A 21687-nucleotide genomic window follows, 5' to 3' on the forward strand; every position below is an offset into this window, starting at 1 on the left:
GCTTTAAAGGTGCCATTCCATCACTCTTAACTAACACACAGGATTGTTTGTTGGCACACTTCAATCTGCGCTGAGAAAATATACGACTTCTTACACAACAGCTTTTTCTTTTCCTAAGAACAAAACATGTCCGGTTTAATTGCTTTAGCTGTAACTGTCGACACAATACGGGCCATTCAATTATTATTTGAGCGACTTCTGCTGTGTTTACAAGTTTCTACATCCACATAGAGATCAGGACACGTGTTAATAATGCCAATTCGAGCACACAGACACTTGGGTTTCCTTGGTGTCATCAGATATTCTGTCTGGGGACCTCATAAAAATGAATAGTGAAGCCAATTAAGTTTTTTTTGTCCCCTTTATTGTATATACTTTTTATGATAGTAATTGTAGATCAGGATACCTCTATTTGTTATCGAACTGTTTGTGCATTTCCTGTCTCCCTTTCACACCCTTGAGTGTTTCTTGAGAGCTGAATGTAACAAGTGAATTTCTCCATCGTGAGATCAATAAAAAACTACGGATTACGTGATTTCACCATCAAATCTAATCAAACACACACCTGCAACTGTGTTTCGAACTTTCAACCCACTCCACATCTTTGAGTTATCTTTGAATCTTCGTACGAGGGCTATTCTCTTCCTGATAGCCACACAGTCATGGTCTTTCATTCTTTTTTTCCCTCTTTATAGAAACAGCTGCACAGCGAAGGGGAGCCTACAAAATGACCAACTGTATGTATATGTTACAATTGAGTGACATTTCAACAAAAATATCTCCATGCTTTCACCAATGATGTCGGAATGATGTTTCGCTTATGTTTGATGCTGCATTGGATGCAGAGTTTTTAGCAAACTAACAAAAACAACTTCAAATCTGCTTGTGTAGATCTAAACATCAATTGAAAAAGGTCACTTAAGTCTCTAAAGATTATGTAAGGGGATGAAATGTGTCGATGTGACTTGACATTAACTGTGGCTTGAATGAAATAACAGACCGGTAACCCCACATATTTGACACTTGCAACTTTCCTGATTCAGCGAGTCGGCCGTGTCACCTGTTAAGAAACACACTGCTCCGCGTTTAAAGCCTGGGATTAAAGGGACGCGCAGCTGCTGCATTTTGACAGTTGGACTCGCTCACTCAATCTCCACCTGTCTCTCCACCATAAAAATGACCTTTCAACTGTAATTGGAAAGAAAGTGGCAAAATAAAGCAGGCATCCGTATTTACATATTAGGTTTCACATCGGGGGAGCGAGTGGGTCTGAGAAGATGATTGAAGTCACTGATGCATGAACTGACGATAACAAAGACCAAGATAGCTTTCATTAAAAAAGAAAATAAATCCACCAAGGCGCCAGGATTTGGTGCTTGCTTTAAGACATTAAGAGTGAAAAGATATTTTGAGCAAATATATTTTAATAAGACAGTTCTATTTAAGAAAGCAGCTTACTTTCATTGAAGGAAGATATAAAAAAAAAAATCCTACTATTATCACCTTGCCAAAAGCAGTCCAAGAGATTTAGGAATCAGCTCATGTTTGGAAAAGCTTAGAAAATATGATCTTAATTTTGTCCTGGGTAGAACGGCTGTCAAAATGAGCAAAAAGTAAAGCATTACTAAAGCCTGCAAAAGTTTATAGTACACAGCAGACAGCGCATAATCTGTCTTTGCTGTATGCTTCACAAAGATAACGCATAAGAAATAGATTATTATACAATGCGTTTTCCAAAAAAAGATCTGAGAATTAAACTATAAAACCTTCACCTCTAAACCATACTGCTGTGATGGTCACAGGTGCAGAAACAGCAAACATCTGCATAACCCCAGATCCACTTACTTGCTACTTCCAGCGAGGCGTTGTGACTAATGGCCTGGCCCAGATAGTTTCGAGCCACACAGACGTAGACCCCATCGTCAGGTTTACTGCGCCGGCCGTGGACGATGCGCAGGAAGAAGAGCGAGCCGCTGGGCAGCAGCATCCGGTGTGAGCGCGAGTTCTCCCGGTCCGTCTCCACGCGCTCCCCGTCTTTGTACCATTCCACCGTGGGTGCGGGACGTCCCTCTGCCTTACAGTTGAGGGTGGCCGGTTCCCCTTTGGACACAATCAGGTCAGAGGGGTGCTCCACGATGCGAGGAGGGGAGTCCTCCTGCCGCAGACGAGAACCTACAAAAAAAATAATTAAAAATTCTTCATTTTTCTTATTCATAAAGGTCATACACTGAATGATATCACAGTTGTGCAGTGACATACATTTGAATCATACGAAATAACCTATTCAAACACTTTTTGGCATTGTGCTATTCAAACACTCAAAGTAATAAGGGATACAATTGGGACACAGTTCCCTCCTCATCTGAGCCATTAAGAATGCTTCAGAAATTTCCATTCTATAGTGACAAACAATTTGTAATTGTTGTTATTGCGATGACAGTAATTTGAGAGTGAAACTAATAATCCAATTCAGTCAAGGAAAAAGCTTCTGCCAACTCTCTGAAGAATGTAGTCACATTATCTTTGCTTTCCAAGAGTCTTGGATTAAAAATAATTTGATTTGACAAAATAATTAGCCAACAATAACAATCATATTAGCATACACTATGTTTTGCTCCTTTTCCAACACTGAAATCCCTTAGAGGCATTATAAACGAACAATTACTGGCATTCAAAAGAAAGACCATGTACACAATTAATTAAAATAGTATTAGGGACATCACATCAGTCATTATGAAGATATTTGTGTGAAACACTGCAGGAGCATTGACCTTACCAAAACCCCACAGTTCCCTCTTATTGGGCAGAAACTACGTTCTCTCTCTTTCTCCATGTCTGCAGTTGGCCATCTCCAATCCTGGTATCTGAGATCATTACAGGCACTACAGTCATAAAAATCCATATCTCCAGCTATACCTTCGCTAACAATCCCACCATCTCCTTTAATCCCTGAACCACTGATGAGATGTCAATCTCTCTAGTGCCCTTGCAGAAACAGTGGGAGTCCCCAATGCACTGCAGCAGCAGCAGCAGCAGCAGTAGTGGACAAAGCAAACCTCGCTAATGAGATCCAGGTACACAACATTAATGGCTCCACTGTATAGACTCTTTACATCTCGAACAAACCCACAGTTTGCACAAGCATGCGTTAGTCTATGGAGACTATGTTTTCTCGTCCGTCCTCCAGTGTTGATGATAAAGCTGTATTATTTTAGGCTACAGCTGAATACAAAAGGGGTAAAGCTGTTTTCCAACACAGCTTGTAACACATACAGTAGGTGTATGATTTACTAAACATCATTGTACATCATACATTAAAGTTCTTTTAATGTTTTTTAAGTGCCTTAATGGTCTGGGCCCTTCTTATCTTTCAGAACTGCTATTACCTTATGGACCTTCGCGGCCCCTGTGCTCCTCAGGCAGGGGTCTCCTAGTTATTCCTAAAGTCAACAAAAAGACTCACGGCGAGGCGTTTTTTCCAATACTACGGCCCTCGCCTCTAGAACAACCTGCCAGAGGAGCTCAGGGCCGCAGAAAACGTTCATGTTATTAAAAGTAGGTTCAAGACCCACCTTTTTTAGCTTAGCTTTTAGCTGATATCTATTTACTTATTTATTCAGTTATTTTTATTATTATTTATGTTTATAATTAGCCTATTATATTGCTTTTTTAGTTAGTTTGTTTTAATTTATCTTATATTAATGTTATTTGCATATTGCATTTTTTGCATTTTTAGAATCTTCAGTGTTTCCTCTGAGGGAGCCCTCTGCCCCGGGAGCAGCGGTTTGCTGTGGCTGTGTGGGCGCTGTCCTCTGGGTACCCGGATGGAGGTGTGGTGCTTCTGCTGCGCCTCCGCTGGGCGTCCTGTGGTGGTGCCCTGTGGCTGCGGCTGATGTGCCGGCCCGGCGCAGACGGCTCCTCTGATGATGTTTCCTTACCTGGTTCATCCGTACCAAGACTCAGCCTTACGTCAATTATCTCATCATGTGCGCCTGGGTGTGTGTGTTTGTGTGTGTGTGTGTGTGGCTATGGGGAGGGGGGTAGGGTGAGCAGTGTTATTGTCTGTTTCTATTTGGAAGAGTGGGTGGTTGTGTGGGCGAGAACTGTTTTTATTCTGTAAAGCACTTTGCCTTACAACTTTGTATGATGATGTTGCTCACGCATCATCTGCTATAATTTGACATTGGATTCCTAGCATTTGAAGTTTTCTCTCTATTATTAAAACCTGCAAAATAGAACTTAATTGTACAGAATGTGCTAAGGCGGACCTTGGAAACCGCCCTTATTTAATTTAAAAATATTGCAGTTACAATTTTATCTCTTCACACTCGCGCCCACTCTCTTCCTGCACTGTTAACATTGGCCTAAACCCGCTGTAAAACTTCTAAGGGCCCACAGTCTCTGGGAGTCTATTAAGGGAACGTGGCATTAACATCAGGTATGCAGCCTCCTCTTACCATTTTATAGCACTGGGAGCGGGAGAATGTCACTTTTGTGTTCCTTTAGTCCTTCGCAAACACTATCTCGCCTCGCCTTGCGCCGGGCCCCGCTTTAAGGTGCCAATGGTCCCCGTAAAGCAAATAATCACCAATGTGTGAGAGAGTGATGAGCTCCTCCACTCCCCTCTGCAACTAATAAATCCCACTCAGACATGTGTTTACACAGGTTGATAACACCTCGTGAAGAGGAGCGAATTTAATCCACCCGTTAGTGTTAGGGTTAGCTTTTTTTTCCTTTAACTATGTCGTATTCCTCATCAGATTAAGAGAAATTAGGTATAATGAGAGTGCGAAGGACCAACCCCCACGCTATTCACTCAAAAGACAGGAACAATACATGTTGCTGAATGCGAGCTTATCGTTATGAAAAGTGTGCTGACATTTGCATTTTCTATCCGACAGCTCTATATTAACGGGTTGTGGGCTGCTGAGATAAGCCCTCCCATAGCAGCACTGTTAACATTATACTTATTCTAATGTGCCGGCTTTGTTTCCTCTGCTGGGACCAGGCGACTGGCTACAAGGCTTGTAATGACAAGGGAGAGATAGCGAGCAACTAAGCTTTGACTTCTAAGAATTCCAAAGAAGATGTCGATTTTTGTCTGTCAATTATTCGCAACAGACTGATCATTTCAAAATGGAAAGACAGGTTTATTGCCTCCAAATATCGCCACGCAAAGCTGATATCTCTGGGAAATAAGGAATTTGGACTTCAATCCCTTGGGCCAGGTGCACGTGGGCAACATTAACTTCTTAACCCCCACTTGAACTGAGCACATTTTCTCCATGTTCATTCATTTCATTTCATTTATTAATTTATTTCAATGGGACAGTGCATATTAATGAACAGACAACTAGTGCTGTAAATATGCCGGATTTAGCTCAAGGCTAATTTCCATCCGCAGTCCCATGTTGGCTTTACCCAAAACCTGAAAGCTTCTTGAAAAAAAGCATCAAAATAGTGACAAAAACACAACACAAAGTGACAAAAGAGCGACAAAAATGTGCCAGAGAAACACCAATAACACAACAAAAATGTGATGAAAAAGTGGAGAAAAAAAGTGGTGAAAAAGCCACAAAAGGGCACCAAAAAGTGACAAAATCAAAGATGAAAACCAAATTATTCAAAAGTATAGTGTTGTGTAATCCAAAATTATAGTTATACAGGCTGTCAGAAAGTGTACACTGGTAGTAAGTGCCAACAAAATTAAAATATCATGCTTTTCTTTCTTTTCTTAATAATTAATTAGTTATATATGTGGCCTGTCTTCAGACAAAGACCTCTTTCTGCACATTGCATCACGTCCCTTGTTTTCTGTCTCAAGTCTGTTGAATAAAGGTAAACAAGCCTAAAGTAAGTATTAAAAATGTCCTGTGCATGACACAACAGGTGACCTCCCTTGTGATCGTACACCTACAAGGGAAAAATAGCACTTTGAAAATATAGTGCATAAGAAATGGTCATTATTTAATGTAAAGCAAATCTAATAGAACGGTTAAAAGCTGCATAGAAACCTTTGTAGTAGAAACCTTTGCTTAGCTCTGGAAATACAATCTACTATTAATCAAGGACACACCTGTGTGAGTGAAAGCTAGAACCAAAATAAACTAAACAAACAGATGCCGGAGCGGGCTGGGGGCTGCCCTGTGGCCAAAATCATAAATATTCCATTTCACGCTGAATTTACACATTGTCTAGACATTCAAACATGCCACAAAACAAACACAGAGTAGCCACACTGCTTATTGGTCCTTGGTTCCTTGCACACATGCTTGCTTTCCTTGTTCTTAATTGTGTTGGGCTGGTGCCTAAGGGTGCGCGCAGCTCCCTAAGCTCCCTGGCATTACGGCAGGCAATATCAAACCGCTACAAGTGGGCCCCCACAAGACGGCCGGTTTATCTGCAAAGGGCCAGCAGCCAGTGAACAATAAGTATGCAGAAACATGCCCGTCGATCCACAATGGACAACAACCAGGAACACCAAAGGTCATTTGTAACACCTGTGCCCCCACAAATATGTTTTTTTTTTCTCTGTCCTGTCAGTCATCCCCGAGGCTGTGCTGCTGTTGTCTGTCTTAGGATGATCTAGGAAGAAGAAGAAGAGCGAACAAAAAAAAAACACAAGCCGGGTCTGTACTTTGTCTTAGTTGATAAAAAGCAGGCGGATTTGAAAAGCGTGCTAACTTTGATGCTCCCAAGAGAAATGTGCTGAAAGCAAGGATGAAACAAAGTCTGGAAAAAAAACTACAATGATTTGTTTGCCAAGATAAGTAAGCTATAACAGCCAAAAACAAAGACCCATTTCTAACCCATGTAAAATGATATAACATCTATCACTATCATCATTTCTACTTCTAGTCTTCAATATGAGACAATCCACTAGCGATAACTGTCAAATGGTTTGTTGTAAGACATTTGTTACAGGAATGACACATCTATGGAAGTCATATGGGTTTAGCTGATGAACTAGCTTTCTGTTTACTTTTAGAAATCTGCTTTCTTTAGGACCATTATGGACTCTTTACAGCAAAAATATCCACCGAACAGAGGGCAGCATTATGTATTCTAGCATACAACTCAGAATGGGACAAACTTCCAACTGCACTAAAACTATGCAAAGACTTTGCCTGGGTGTGAAACAACATTTTCTGGGAACTCAAACATGTCAGCATTAAAGAAAAAAAACGACAACAACAACAGCAAAAACAATAGTTTACATCTGAGGTAGGGTAGAGGGTGGGTATAGACTACAGAGGAACAAGTTTTCCCTTTGATGAAAGGGAAAACTTTTTTTTTTTTACATATATATATATATATATATATATATATATATATATATATATATATATATATATATATATATATATAAAATGTAAATACTGTCTGTAAATATGATGAACTGTATTGTTTTATGCTTTTTGTAGTGTTTTGCAATTGTCTGTCTCAGGGACTGCAGATGGAAATTAGCTCCAAGAGCTAAAGTCTGGTACAAAGCATCTTTTCATGTGCTGAATAATGCTCCTGTACATGTCCCTGTCAAATAAGTAAAATAAAATAAACAAGTTGCGTAAATTCACAAGGAGGAGGTAGACATCCTGTTTCTTTCAATAATATGGCGCGCGAGTTGGCAAAGAAGTACTTTGCAGATGGCTTTACGACATACTGCATTTACTTGAACATTCACATGGAATTGAATTAAGCAAAGGATGTCCGTAGGTGAGTTGGCACACAGTGGACATTCATCATCCAATCAGAGATGTATTAAGATTAGGCACCAGCCCCACTATCCTTAAGGTTAGTGGCTAGGGCGTTTAACTCTCATGACTTGTGATTGGTTGATGTACCAACTCACCTATGAAATGTTCGCTGTCCGTCAGCATTGTTGAGGCGGCACGATATAATATTACGATTTAAAAGTGGATGTAAAGACGAAATTACTCAAAAAACTTTTTATAGCAATAATTAGTAACAATTTGTTTCTATTTTCCTAATTGAATCAACAGGCAACCAAAGTCAACTTGCTCCTGAGGTGTTTGGTGATGACTTTCAAACACATTTGCAGAACTTATCCAAAAAAAAGCCGCCAACAGCAGCGAGCTCAACATCTGAATTCACCCAGTCACGCCCAGCAGTTGCAAATTTGTCTGCATACTAAAAACATCTGCACTTGTTTAAAATTCTGCTGCAACAATCTCACCCCCCCAAACACCGGCAAATTATAAGCCTGTAAGTCTTGTTTTACACGTTTAAGCCTTGCCTGAAAGAATGGGGATATCTTGTGAATACAGAGCTAAAAAATGTCCGTTGACAGCCGACTTGCTATATAGCCCACCAGCCAGTGCCTCTGCATTGGAACCAGTAATCTCTCCCCCTGGAACTGTGGGATTACCTGTGCTTGAGCGCCACTTCGCAAGAGAATCAGCCAGACCACACCATAAAGGCATGTCGATTTTGTAGCGGGGCTTAACTGAGCGCAATAAACAGAATGGCAATGACTTGTTAAAGAAAAATCCCTTTGTTTCAGGCCTGTAAAAGTCATTTAGTTGTCTTTTTTAGTGACCCGCGGGCTAGACTGCGGATCAAAGTCCGCACTTTTAATGGTGAGGCAGAGATTTCCACAGGCTTCGCGGTTCAAAGCAGTGCCCTTGGAAGTGAAATGACACCACATGTTTGAACAGACAATTGTCCATGTGGGCAATGATGCCCAGGCAGATGCACAGGCATGTGAGCACCAAGAAAACAAGGAGCGATGAAACAAAACCAGAAACCAGGCTGATTAGCCTTAACTGTCATCAAACATCTCCTTATTATGAGAACGTTAGAAAGCATTGCATCAGGTGGGACCAAACCTTCACTGCTGCTGTCTCCGCCCTCTGGAACTCACACCCATCAATACCTCGGACTCATTACAGACCTTCAAACCACCGCTCAAAACTTTCACCTTTATTTCACTGCTCTTTCTCTATTTTATTTACTTTCATGTGAAGCAGGGGTAGGCAAGGGGCAAAATCCGGCCCTCCAGCACTGAACCTCTAGTCCCCCTAGAGGATTTTTACACAAATGATATATCAAATACACGTTAAGTACTCTAAAAATGTGGAATATACTGTCTATTCTTTTTTTAATCAAGAATATTTTTTATTGAATTTTAACATATTAAAAAAGATGAAACATATGTACATGTGTTTGGTACAAAAATGGTATATTAAAAACAAAATCCCCGGCCAAAACAAAAAAAATAAAATAAAAATAAATAAAACCCCCACCATTACTGCCAAAACTGTCTATTCTTTAAGATTTTCTAGCAGCAGCTTGTACATGTGATGGACACATGTAGATATAATATACAAGAGATAGCTGGTTATCCATTCAGCCCCATTCATAGTAATGATCCTGAGTGGTCTGTGAAAACATCATGGCTGCTCAATCTCCTCCTACGAAGCCTGTTCCTTAAAAGGGCAAAAACGCGCTCTTGCAGGACGAGCGTACCGGCTACGTGCCTCCACAGAGCAATCATAGATTTAGGCTTCCACATTTCAACACTAATGTACAAAAACCAGCGCGGTTAAAAATATGACTCATACCCCAGCATTGTCACGTGGGTCATAGCAATTTTTAGAAAAAAATACAACTCTTTGGAGCCAGGCTTTTAAGCAAACTTGCCTGCCCCAGATGTAAAGAATCTTTGAGTGTTAGAAAAAGCACTATGTTTGAGGTATTATCATCATTCTGCTGAAGAGTAGAGCTGCACGGCATGAGAAAAATTACCAATAATTGATAACTCTTGATTGTGAACACAACATTACAGCAATATCTAATGAAACCATTACGAGACAGTGTGCTCCATCAAATTTGAATAAAATTTGTCAGTAGTTGTTTTCAATCAAAAAATGCTGAATCAGAACCAAAACTAGACGAAAATAGAACTTAATTGGGAAAATCAACAAAAAAATTGAGCACATTTTAAATTGTTTTTGTTCGAGGCCTGTGTAAATATTAGTCAGAAATAAAAACTGTGTAAATGTCAGTCAGATGAAAGATCTTGGAGATAGATTGCTTCACATTTGGTATTGAGTCCAAACTAATCTGGTCTAAAACGTAATGGTAAATGCCTGTCTTATTATGTCAGAGCCAGATTTTAGTCGACTGCTGTCAGCATTTCCATCTTGGATTTACTTCACAGACCCAAACCTGGCGTGTCATGAACTTCATGTCAATTATCCAAGAGTCTGTGTACTGCACTTTGCATGACCACTGGTATTTTGAGCACATTGAATTAGCTAAATTTAACTTGAACATGCATGGGCCTAAATGGACGACTGAGCACAACTTAACATCAAGTGGGACCAGACAAAGCATCAAGAATAAGCTGTGGCCTGTTTTTATGCACTTTGGATGAGGTTAGGACGAGTAATGCTTCATCTGTGAGACTAAAGGGACAGTTAGGCTCTTTACAGACGTGAACATCATCAAAGTCAGCTCTAACGAATGGGCTGAATCTGATCAAATGTACCATCTCAGTTTTTGTCACACACCTGAGTTCAGACACATTGATAACATCTCTGTGCTCATGAAGTGTTGGTTTGCTTGTCTGAGAGCAAAAATGTATTTAGTTATGTAATTAAACTTTCCTCAGAGGTGAGTACAGGCATTTTTTCACGTGGAGTCCAATTTCCATAAGTAATCTGTGTTTTGAAAGATACTACAAACAAGGGCTGAGAGATCTGATTCAAAATCACAAATTAAATGGTCAGTTTGCAAATCGGAAATATGGAGTATAATAATAATTTTAAAAATCCTGTCTCCGTGAGGTCATACTGTATTAAGTATATGTATAACCAGCTAATCCTGTAGTTTACACGTCTACAAATATGTTCTGAATGCATGATGGTTTTGTTAGTTTAGCAGTTTCAGTCTTCTGTCAAATGTTAAAGCTCCTGGACAGGTTTAAAATGCACACTGTGAGTTGAATATTGTAATGAGAACATGAAGCACACAAATACAGTGATTTTTTTTTCTTCTTAATATCGTTATCACAACAGTTCATAGAATTCAACAGTTAAAACATGGCAAGATCAACATGGGATCTCTGCTCTCAATTGGACAGCTCAAAAACTGCATTTCTTAAAGGCACTATACCCAATTCTAATGGAACAAAATTTAGTATTCTTTAGTATATTGTAAACTCAGATATTCATGGGGAAAACATTGTGTACCTAATTACTAAGCATTTCAATATCATGAACTTGCAGGCTAGTTTTCTAGTATGTCTGTTGGGATGCTACAAATATGTTGTTGTTTTTCAGTTCAGGAATGGGCATTTTAAGTTAGTTGCTTCCTCTTTTGTTGTTTGTATAAAAAAAAAAATCAGGTATATGACATTTAAGAAGCTTTTTTATTATTGTTTTTACCTGTCCAAACTATTATTTTTTTGCACAAGTACTTGGCGTCTGCGTGAAATGGGAAAAGTAATTTAACAAGAGCAATTTCAAGAACTCATCTCCTGGAGACATCTCCCAAACATAGACAAAGTCATTGGCGCACACACACTCCTTCATTTGTAAAGTAAAACAGGGAACCAATAAATGCCAGACATTCTTCCTCAGCCTGTATAAACCACAATTAAGTGGAACACTGAACACTGTCATTCACCCAAGTATGTGGAGAAGGGAGGAATGCCAGCATGTTGCTTTGCCTGTGTGTGGCCCTCCAAGAAGGTGTCTCAACAAACCTAATACTTTCTAATATTACGCATTTCGGAGCGTGATTATTTTATCTGATGGAAACGAATGTCAATCTGCGGTTACAATCCCGTGAATCGGCCAATTCAATCTCCCATACCACCCATGTAAGAACACAATACACAACGCTGCCGCAGTATCTGGAGAGGAAAGTCAAGGTCGTGGACATGATAACACCCCGAGCTCCCAGATGTTCACAGGGAGATTGGCGCTGGGTGAAAATAAGGTTTGCACTACGAGAATACAAAACGAATCCCGAGTCAGTGCTTCAAAGAGACACATTCTTAATTTATGACAAGCAAATACATCGCTCTGCTTGAGGGAGAAGTGTGCGCAAGGCAAGCTACTATTTATTTTAGCTTCTCTTCAATATTTCGAAAAAGAAATTATATATAAAGAAAAACTCATGTCTGCCTTTCTCTTCCAACACGCCACAAGGGACCTGGGTGGTTTCAGAATGATTATTTTTAAAAATCCACTCTCTGACTTCGCCATCTGTTAAATGCTCAGTGAAAAGGTAACAAGGAAAAAGCGCTGTGGGGTAAACTCAGACCAGAACATTGCTGGTACATGATAAACATCTGAGCCAACTAGGTCACCAGGACGCATAAGTGGGGGAAAAAAAATCCATCAGGCTGTCAGTGATATACTGCCCCGATTCGATTTTGAATGTCTCAAGTTGTGCTTTTCTTTGGGCTTTCTAAACTTCATCTATACTCTTTCACATTATATTGTACGCTATACCTTTTAGAATGAAGAGTGTAAAACAAGTTAAAACAACTCTAATTCCTGATCATTCAAAACACCTGAGTTTCAATGAAGGAAGGAAAGTTAGTTAAAGCTGCATTATGCAACTTTTTATGTGGAACAAAAGTTGATGTCTGTGCATATTTGGCCTTGTAGGGACAAAGCCGCTGTATGAGTGGTCAGCATGGCGCCTTTATTTGCCATCACAGTGGTCTCGACAATGCTCCAGGATCAGTTGTTTGGAAGGTTGTCACTGCTGACGGACCCTCTCACCAGAAAACCTACAAAACAATTGATCCTGAAGCATCGTCGAGACCACTGTGATGGAAAATAAAGACGCCATGCTGACCACTCATACATCGGCTTTGTCACCACAAGTTCAGTTACAAACAAAAATCAACTTTTTTTCCACATAAAAGTTGCATAATGCATCTTTAAGTTCGTTTGTTAACATGTTGTGATGTAAATGCACTCACATATGTACATTACACATCGATGTTCTATTCAAATTGATCAATCATCAAGCGCCGCACACTTGGTCAGGCCTGTGTTGACAGATCTTTGTAAGGTATGGTACATGGACATACATTTCACCACCAGTGTGTTTCCTATACAGCACTTGCACAGGTAAGCTTACTGGGCCGACAGCAAGGAGCTTATCTAGTGTATTTGTGATGAGAAACACCTCCGGAGCACAACGGTGTGGAAAGGCCTGCAGCCCATCTCCGAGGCTTATCCTCACTCCATTAAACGCTCACTGGAAAGTAAAGTGGCTGTATAGGCCATTGATTATCGCTCAGCCACAGCTTGAAAGTCAAACTTAGTGCAAATAAAGCAGCGCCAAAGTGGTACCGAGGTGATTTGTTGGTACAAGGAAAGCAAATGTCTACTCCCAAGGTTAGCGTAACTGCTGCGCTGTGATGAAATATGTTTAGTTTCTGTGTTAAGAATTTCACGTCTTTTCATCAGTTTGAAGTCTTGGTAAACACACTTGGTATTATATGGCATTGGCTGCATGGTTTTTCATGTTCTCAACAGGAAACTCCTCACACTAACCCCACTCTATTAGCATTAATTAGAGCAACATAGACAGTGTATACAGTAGACTCCTGCCATAACCGTCTTTCTTTTTCCTTCTATGGGAGGATTTAGCCTCAGGGGCCTGGGAGCCAAAAGGCTTTCTTGCTGACAGGCTTTAGGTTGAGAATGTATAAAGAGTGCCAGAATCTGCATACTGCGGGGATTGTGCGGCTGGACGCTTCTGCATATAAGACTGTGCGCCACCCGTGAGACTGGTCTGTGAGGCGTGCATTTACATTTAGACTACCATTAAAGGGATATTGTTCATTGTATGTGGTTTCTGGTGAATAGATGCACTATTACAGGGTTAGGATGCTTGCCATGAGAGAACACGGGAATCAAACCCTTACATTGCACATTTAAACAACCACGGAAAACAAATGGCGTAAACTCTTTATAATGGCCGTATAATGTAATATCTTAAAGTAAAGCGTGATTTAGGAAACTATTTGTGCCTCAACACTGAAACAACCAAAGCACAAGGAGCGCACACAAAGGTGCTAACAAGCTGTTTGGTTTACGGCCCCCATGTGTCTAAAACAGGAAGCCTGAAGCACTAGTTGGCCTCACCAGCCAGACACATCAACTATTCACACAAAGTCAAGTGGACCGAGTGGAACCAAGCTCAAGCTTTCACCAAGAAGGGTCACACTAGCCAATTGTGTTATGCCTAACACACACATGTCTTAATTCTCATTTAAGATTTTGTACCATGATCACTTTTAAAACAGGAATGGGTCTGACTTTAAAAGTTAGATTTCAGCATTGATAATTGCGGTGTTAAATGAACAATCTCTACACTTGTTCTGTTGAAGTTACAAATGCTGACTTAAAAGTGGCCTTGAAAGTTAAGATCAGTCTTGACTTGAGGGTAAGAAGGCCTTTGCAGTTTCAGATGAATAGGACTTTGATGTGGACACCAATACTTTGAGTCTAACCAGCTGAAATAAAAATTCTTGCTCACTCAGATCAATACATTAATAATACATTTGCCCCATGCTGTGTCATTGCAGGCTACCGGTTCACGTCCACATGACCTACATTTGTTTTTTTGGTCTTTAATTGTGCTCCTGGAGCCGGCAGCCCAGATGTGTTCTGACTGTCAAACTGTGAAGGGAGCTGAAGTTGGCCCAGGGCACTAGACTCATCTACAAAGCCTTTTTACACTTCACGGCTCCCTCCGCTTTCACTAAGAGCGTGCATCTGCTTACAACACCATACCCCCAAAACTCGGAAAACAAGCTTGCATGAATCCCTCAACTGCTGTTCCCACTCCTAATAACAAGCTTTGTGTGGAAGAAGCAGAATGAAAGGCCACGGCCCTGGAAAAAGTCTGTCCTGAATTAAGTTTAATGGCACCGCAAAGACATTAATAGTAGGATACATCAAGTCACAGACGATTATAGGGCAGAGCTGCATAAATTAAACTGCGCTCTATTGGGATTGTTCATTACCTGTGTTGGTGCAGCTGAGGATGGGTTGCACTTAACCTTGCAGTACGCATCGCTGGGCCAGATGAGAGCACTATATGCATTAGGGATTAGCACCATTCAGTGCGCCAGTGCCGTACTTACTGTAATGCAATATGGTGAAGTGCCCTTGGATTCATGCAAATGATGATATTCAGCGCTAAAGATGATCATTTATACGATTTAAATGTCCCTTACAACAGTGAAAAGCTGTAATTATCTAACACAAACTCAAAACAACATAGAGAACTATAATTACCTCCATAAGACTTTGAGTAGAACTAGTGTAATCAAAAGGTGTCATGCAGCAACTAAATATATTCCTTTGCTTTAGAGCGAGTCCCTTTTAGACTTACTTTATGGACCTTTAGAAATTGTAGAAGTAAGTGCTCCTTTCCACCTCTGTCTGTAATGTCCACAAAAACAAGCTTACGTCAAATAGTCTCTTGCCAAAATATCTTTTATCTGTGTTGTTCCTCTGGCACCATTTGAACTGTTTATCTATATGCACAGCTTTTGATTGGACTCCTGTCAACCTGCTATTGTAGATAACACCATTTGGCAAGAAACTGGGAGGACATTGTTGTTGACTTTTTTTCCGGTTTAAAGCACAGATTGAACAAAGCAGTTTGTCTATGGACTAAATGTGACGCATGACAGTCGTCAAACAGAATGAGTCTGTTTTTGGAAAGCACTGTTTGTTTCCTCATAGGGTCTAATGCACTGGATCACAGTGGAAAAAGGGGTGTCTGCTATTTCCAATAGCATGGTACTTGAAGTGACAAAATATTAAAGTGATAAAGGGTTTATATGGTCAATATGTTCCTGAGTCCGATTCCCAGGAAGGGCTTTTCTGTGGAGAGTTTGCATGTTCTCCCTGTGTCTTTGTAGGTTTTCATAGGGTGCTCCATTTTCCCCTTGCACTAAAAATGTAAAAATGCAAAATAGGATACCCTGAAGACTTCCCTGAAAAAGAAGCAATCTCAGTGGGACTTTCATGGTTAAATTAAAAAAAAGTTTTTATTTTTGACACAAATTGCTTCACATATTTGTGTAGCACAACTTAATATATTCCTTTGCTTTAGAGCGATGTTTGATACGCTGAAGTGGTTTCTGTAACAATAGTAGTGCATAACACTACTATTGTTACAGAAACCACGCAGATTCCAAGACAGTTATTGTATATTGCCATTTCTTGATGTGCCACCCTGGTGCAAGTATGACCTACTGCGTGTTGCATGAGTATCGAGTTTAACAGTCCCATCCACTTTCGGTCACGTGCTGGGAGCCGCAGGTAAAAAGTCCCATTCATTTTAAGTGCCATTAAGACGGCAGCTAATAAGCTATGTGTTAACTACCGACCAGTGTGCGGATATTTTACAAGAAAGAATACTTTAAATACGGCAAAATATTTGTAAAACTTTCCAGTTCATAAAGATTTAGATAAATCTTCTGTGTGTTTTGTGTCTACAAGTTAGCACATAGCAGATTAACCTGTGTCGTGCTTTTAAACTCTTAATATAAAAAATATTTAAAAATAACTACATACGATGATGGACTTTTTACTCCCTGCATGTGACCGGAAGTGGGCGGGCCTGTTAAGCTCTATTAAAGCAGTACGAAGTAACACATGCTCATAGAGGCCACTGCAGGTGTCGTAGCATGTTGCAGTTTTTTACTCATTAATTGTGAAAGTAAATACTACGCTGACAGAAAACACAAAAGGAGAGAGGGATATTGTACATCCAATAACACAATGGAGATTTTTTTTTAAATCACTCAAACTTGGCTGTATATACTTGCTAAGTGGCGCTAGCCCATAGTTAGCTTTCCCCGTTAGCCTGTTAGCTTCTTCTTCGTGATTCCATTAGTTTGTATTGGGGCCTCCGGGTCGGAGCAGGGAAAGCTGCAAGTGTGGTTTTCTGGCCAGAGACACCGGGGAAGATGAGACCCCCCCAATCATCCCATCAACACTTGTACCAGAGGGACTACAGAAAGGATTCATTAAGGCAAACAAGTTACTTAGTACTGCTTTAACATTTGAGAGAATACTGAAATAAACAATACCAGAATAACATTCATTGAGGAGCATGTATGAAGAAATAACTTTATATGATAAACTTCAGGATTAAAGACCTCATGGAGACAGGATAATGTTTGCAAAGAATATCATACTCATAATAGTTGCAGTCATTTCGATTTGCACACACACAATCTTGTTGCAATTTCTACTTGCTAGCAATTAATCTTGCATCCCTGAAATATACCATAGTTACAGAATTGTCCACGGATTTCAACATAATCATCTGCAGATAATTAAGCTGTCCCATTTTTCACATTTGTGACCATTCCAACTAACATTGCTTGGACTGAATTTTCCATTTTGGCGTGCGTATACTGTATTTGATAGCAATCTTGTGTGTGAAAGTGAACAAAACAAGACAGCCTGCAGCACATCAGTTATTCACAGAGAAAAATATGAGATCTCCCGTGTCTGAATCTCCCTTTTATCTCTCTGCATCTCCTCATACAATTTCTGAAACCTGCAATCTTTTCACTACAGATTGAAGATGTCAAAGACCAAACTGCATATTGATTTTCCCACCAACTCCTGACTTTTTCTTTGAGCTATACCTTTCTCCTTCTTTTCTACCACCACGATTAACCGGGGGCATCTTTCTCCAACACTTCACAAAGAACCACATTTGCACACACTGACCTTAACTCGTTCGAGAAGACGACTCCTGAAAGCCCACAGCCCACCACAGCAGGGCTAGACACAGAGTGCAGCATAATTCTTGGATATATTCATTTCCTGTAGACTGTGATTTTCAAACTTTGGCCTTATCGATTCCCAGAAGAAACATAAGCAGAGAAATGTTACTACCCTCATTTGGAAAGTGAGAATCGAAAAAGCACCATTAGTGGTCATACTTGGTGATGGTAATAATAGCACAGCACCGCAGTTTCAATATATGTAAGTCATTAAGTGGCTGGGGTTCTAGTATATGGCTTCTGTTTCAGCTCGGCCTGAACTTCACATTGGGCCACAACGAATAATATTCCAAGGATTCCAAGGCAATGATATTGTAGTTGGGCCCTGTAGGGGGTTCGGAAAAAAGCACACTAGTCAAGAACTGATCTAGGAATACATAGAAGTTTCTTAAGATACATGTAAGGATATTTGCCCATGTGTGAGTGTATAAATAAAATGCACAGTATGCCAATGGAATAAGTCCCTTTTCACTTATAAGATTGCATTTTGTCACTTTTTTGTTTGTTGTTTTATTTCTATCCTCATTTTGGTCGCTATTTTGACGCTTTATTCAAGAAGCTTTTAGATTTGGGTAATGCCAAAACATTAGAATATGTGCTTGACTCAGGTGGGGGTTAAGAGGTTAAATACAAGATAGTATCTCTCACTTTACATGAAATAAGAAAAACGTGATGTTCCTGGATATGTTTCCTGTCTAATTCCAGTAATCGTAATTCATCAAGATATCATTTTTGCTGTCTACAGTGTCAAAAGCAGTTCATTGGCACCGACATCCAATCTAGACTTGTTAGAGGTATATTTGAGTTCAGGGGTGCGGAGTGGGGGTTGATCCGTGATTTTTTTAGTAGAAGTAAGAAAAAACAGTAAAATCATGCTTCGCAGCCAACATCAAACAAATTATCCAAGCAAAAGAACTGTCGATTTAAATGCATGTGGAATATACAGAAAATAGCGGCAATCAAATGTACTACTTCGTTTTCTCTTACCTTAGTAGTCACTAATAGAGTGAAAATTTGATATTGATTGCACCTTTCTCACTCTCATTGGTGATTCAATGTTAAGTATGAATCAATTTACCTAATATACTAAAACACTAATAAAAAACACTGAAGGTATTCATTGGTACAAGGCCTGGGGGGTCCTGAAGTAGGAAAGAAAGTCAATTGGTTATATTACTGGATGAAGTATTGCTCAGGTACCGGTATTGTAAGCCAGGTTTTGTTTGAGCTAGTATCGGGAAAATACTGAAATGTAATCCCAGCCCTGCCAAAAACATCTACTCAAAAGAAAGAAGAACACGGAAAGGGAGAACATGGACTACAGAGGCTCAAGTCCAGACCTTTTCCCCAATCTAATACATGTGAAGAGCAATATCTCTCGATCAGCATTTATTTCTATGTCTTCGTACTAATCATCCTCCCTAGCTATTATTACACTTGTAATTTAATCAATGTATGTATGTTTGGGGCTTTTGGATGAAAACGCTCAACTGGGAAATCATTTTTTGATGGCGTGGTCTACGAACTAGCTATGTACTACAGCAAAAAACGAATGAAGGAGAAAGATGAGGAAGAAGCAAATGGCAAAGGAGACGATCTGCAATATGGTGCATTTTAAAGACTTAAATAGACGGAAACCGGCAAACCAATGGTATATAAGCGCATTTGTGTGTGAATGAGTCAATTCCAGTGTGCATCTAAGTGTGAAAGTGGAAAAAGGCTAAGGCGAACCCAAAAGCGAATATTGACGGCGATGCTATTGATTCTTATGTGTAGCGGAGATGGCTCTCGCAGGCTGAGGTTACACTGTGGAGGATCTCGGAGGTCAGGCCATTACCGCGACCTTTAAAGCTGTCCTTTCAAAATATTAATTCTGCCAATTACTCTCAAAACCCAGAGTCCTTGAGGAAAACCTTTTAACATCAGCGACTGTGAGTCTGTTTAGAGAGAGTTGGATAACATGTTTATGGTACAGAATAATGTTTTGTTTGTTATGTTGCTATTTTGCTTGTTTAAAGGAATAGGCAACTGTTTTTGCATACTGAGATATGTTCTTACCTTAGCTTAGATGAGTTGATGCGTACCTGTCTGGTCTTTAAGCGTGGGCTCAGTCACGCAAAAACACCAAACATGTTTAAGACCAGACAGGGACGTGTCAACTCATCGAAGCACAGGTAAGAATATATCTCAGTATGCAAAAACTGTGGCCTATTCCTTTAACTAAATCTTAAAGCAGTACAAAGTAACTCATGCCCCTAGAGGCCATAAGCACCACTGCAGCTGTCGTAGCATGTTGCAGTTTTTTACTCAATAATTGTCCTTGAGAGTAAGTACTACACTGACAGAAAAGACAAAGGGAGAGAGGGATATTGTACATCCAATTACACAAAGGAGATTTTTTTTTTTCACTCAAACATGGCTGTAAATATTGTTTAAGTGGCGCTAGCCCACAGTTAGCTTTGCCCGTTAGCCTGTTAGCTTCTTCTTCGTGATTCCAATAGTGTGTATTGGTGGCAGGGAAAGCTGCAAGTGTGGTTTTCTGGCCAGACACACCAGGGGAGATAAAAGACCCCCCCAATCATCCCATCAACACTTGTATTACCCCCAGAGGGACTACGAAAAGGATTTATTAAGGTAAACAAGTTACTTAGTACAACTTTAAAGTAATTTAAGAATTGCACGACTAAATCCTTTAAACGAAAACTTTTGGAAACTTTGGACACTGGGGATGAATTTTAGCAATTAGAGAGAACCCAAACTAAAATGTATTTATATAATATGAGACACCAACAGCCAACAACTGCTTCAACTAAAGTAGTGTCCTTCTAATTACAAACAAATTACTACATGAGCCATTAGAACATTTTCTGAAATGTCTGAACTTATCAAGGACTGGTATGTTGTTTTAATTATGTGCTAATATCAGTTGGAGAAGGGAACATCTTTCTCAAATTGTCCCGACCATATAAACCACATGACCGACGAGTCATTCTCAGCAAATATGTCGACGTCAGCAGATGCAAAGTTGGAATGCCATACAATACCACTGCTACTACTAGAAGATGCCCCATGTCAGACGACCCATGAGACAAAAGGCCCGCAAAAGCGCTGTGAAAATCTGAGGTGTCTCGACGAGTGCAAAACCACAGGCTTGACAGACATTTATTTGCAGAAGCAATTATCCCAAGTGCCTCACTACACACACATAACTGGACAATGACCTCAGGACAGGAAACCAAATCAAAGGACAACAAACAGGCGGAGGAGACCACAAACCCCAGGGAATTCATTTTCTAAGAAAAGAGTGGAACAAGATACTTTTAGTTGGCACTTGGTCCTCCGTGTTATAGGATCTCTACAATATTTTTCAAAACATACAGCATTAGAGTGGCATTAGAGCTTTGTGTAAAAATGAAAATCCTGGGATATTTATAAAGGATGAACTAGATCCCAGCAAAGCCATTTTAGTCCATACACATCCTCGCACGTTTTGCAAACACAGAGAAAGCTTCTTTTGTTTACTGTGCAAACTCAACAGTTTTAACCAAATATAATAAGAAAGGCTCTAATTAAGAAGCTCAATTGTTTGGCCGGCTCAGATTACAAGTTTTTTAATGGCCTGAAATTTCAATGGCATCATTTGTAAGACAAATAGTCACTCTGCTGTAACTGCTTACTTTCATTATTGTTAATTATCTAGCCACAGCAGCACTCCCTGCTGATGGCCCAATCGATACGCTGCATTTAGCTATTATTTTCACCCTTCAATCACATTATATGACACTCATGTTGAAGTAAACGACTGTGTGGGAATCATCAGCTCAGACCAGAAGAGATGGAAACATTACACTCCAGTTTACTGCTATTTCAAGCCC

The 21687-nt window shown here is 39.9% G+C and overlaps 1 protein-coding gene across 2 annotated transcripts in view; it reads right to left on the minus strand.

Annotated features, from left to right (window-relative positions):
- The window catches only part of LOC306970236 (roundabout homolog 1-like), a 124289-nt gene that overhangs the window by 83942 nt on the left and 18660 nt on the right, over nt 1-21687 (minus strand). For both annotated transcript variants that reach the window (XM_079566114.1, XM_079566115.1), the window contains one exon: nt 1846-2172. In XM_079566114.1, coding sequence (XP_079422240.1) covers nt 1846-2172 — 327 coding nt within the window. The remainder of the gene's footprint in view (nt 1-1845; nt 2173-21687) is intronic.

The sequence above is a fragment of the Gobius niger genome (assembly GCF_951799975.1).
Source record: "Gobius niger genome assembly, chromosome: 11".
Taxonomy (NCBI): domain Eukaryota; kingdom Metazoa; phylum Chordata; class Actinopteri; order Gobiiformes; family Gobiidae; genus Gobius; species Gobius niger.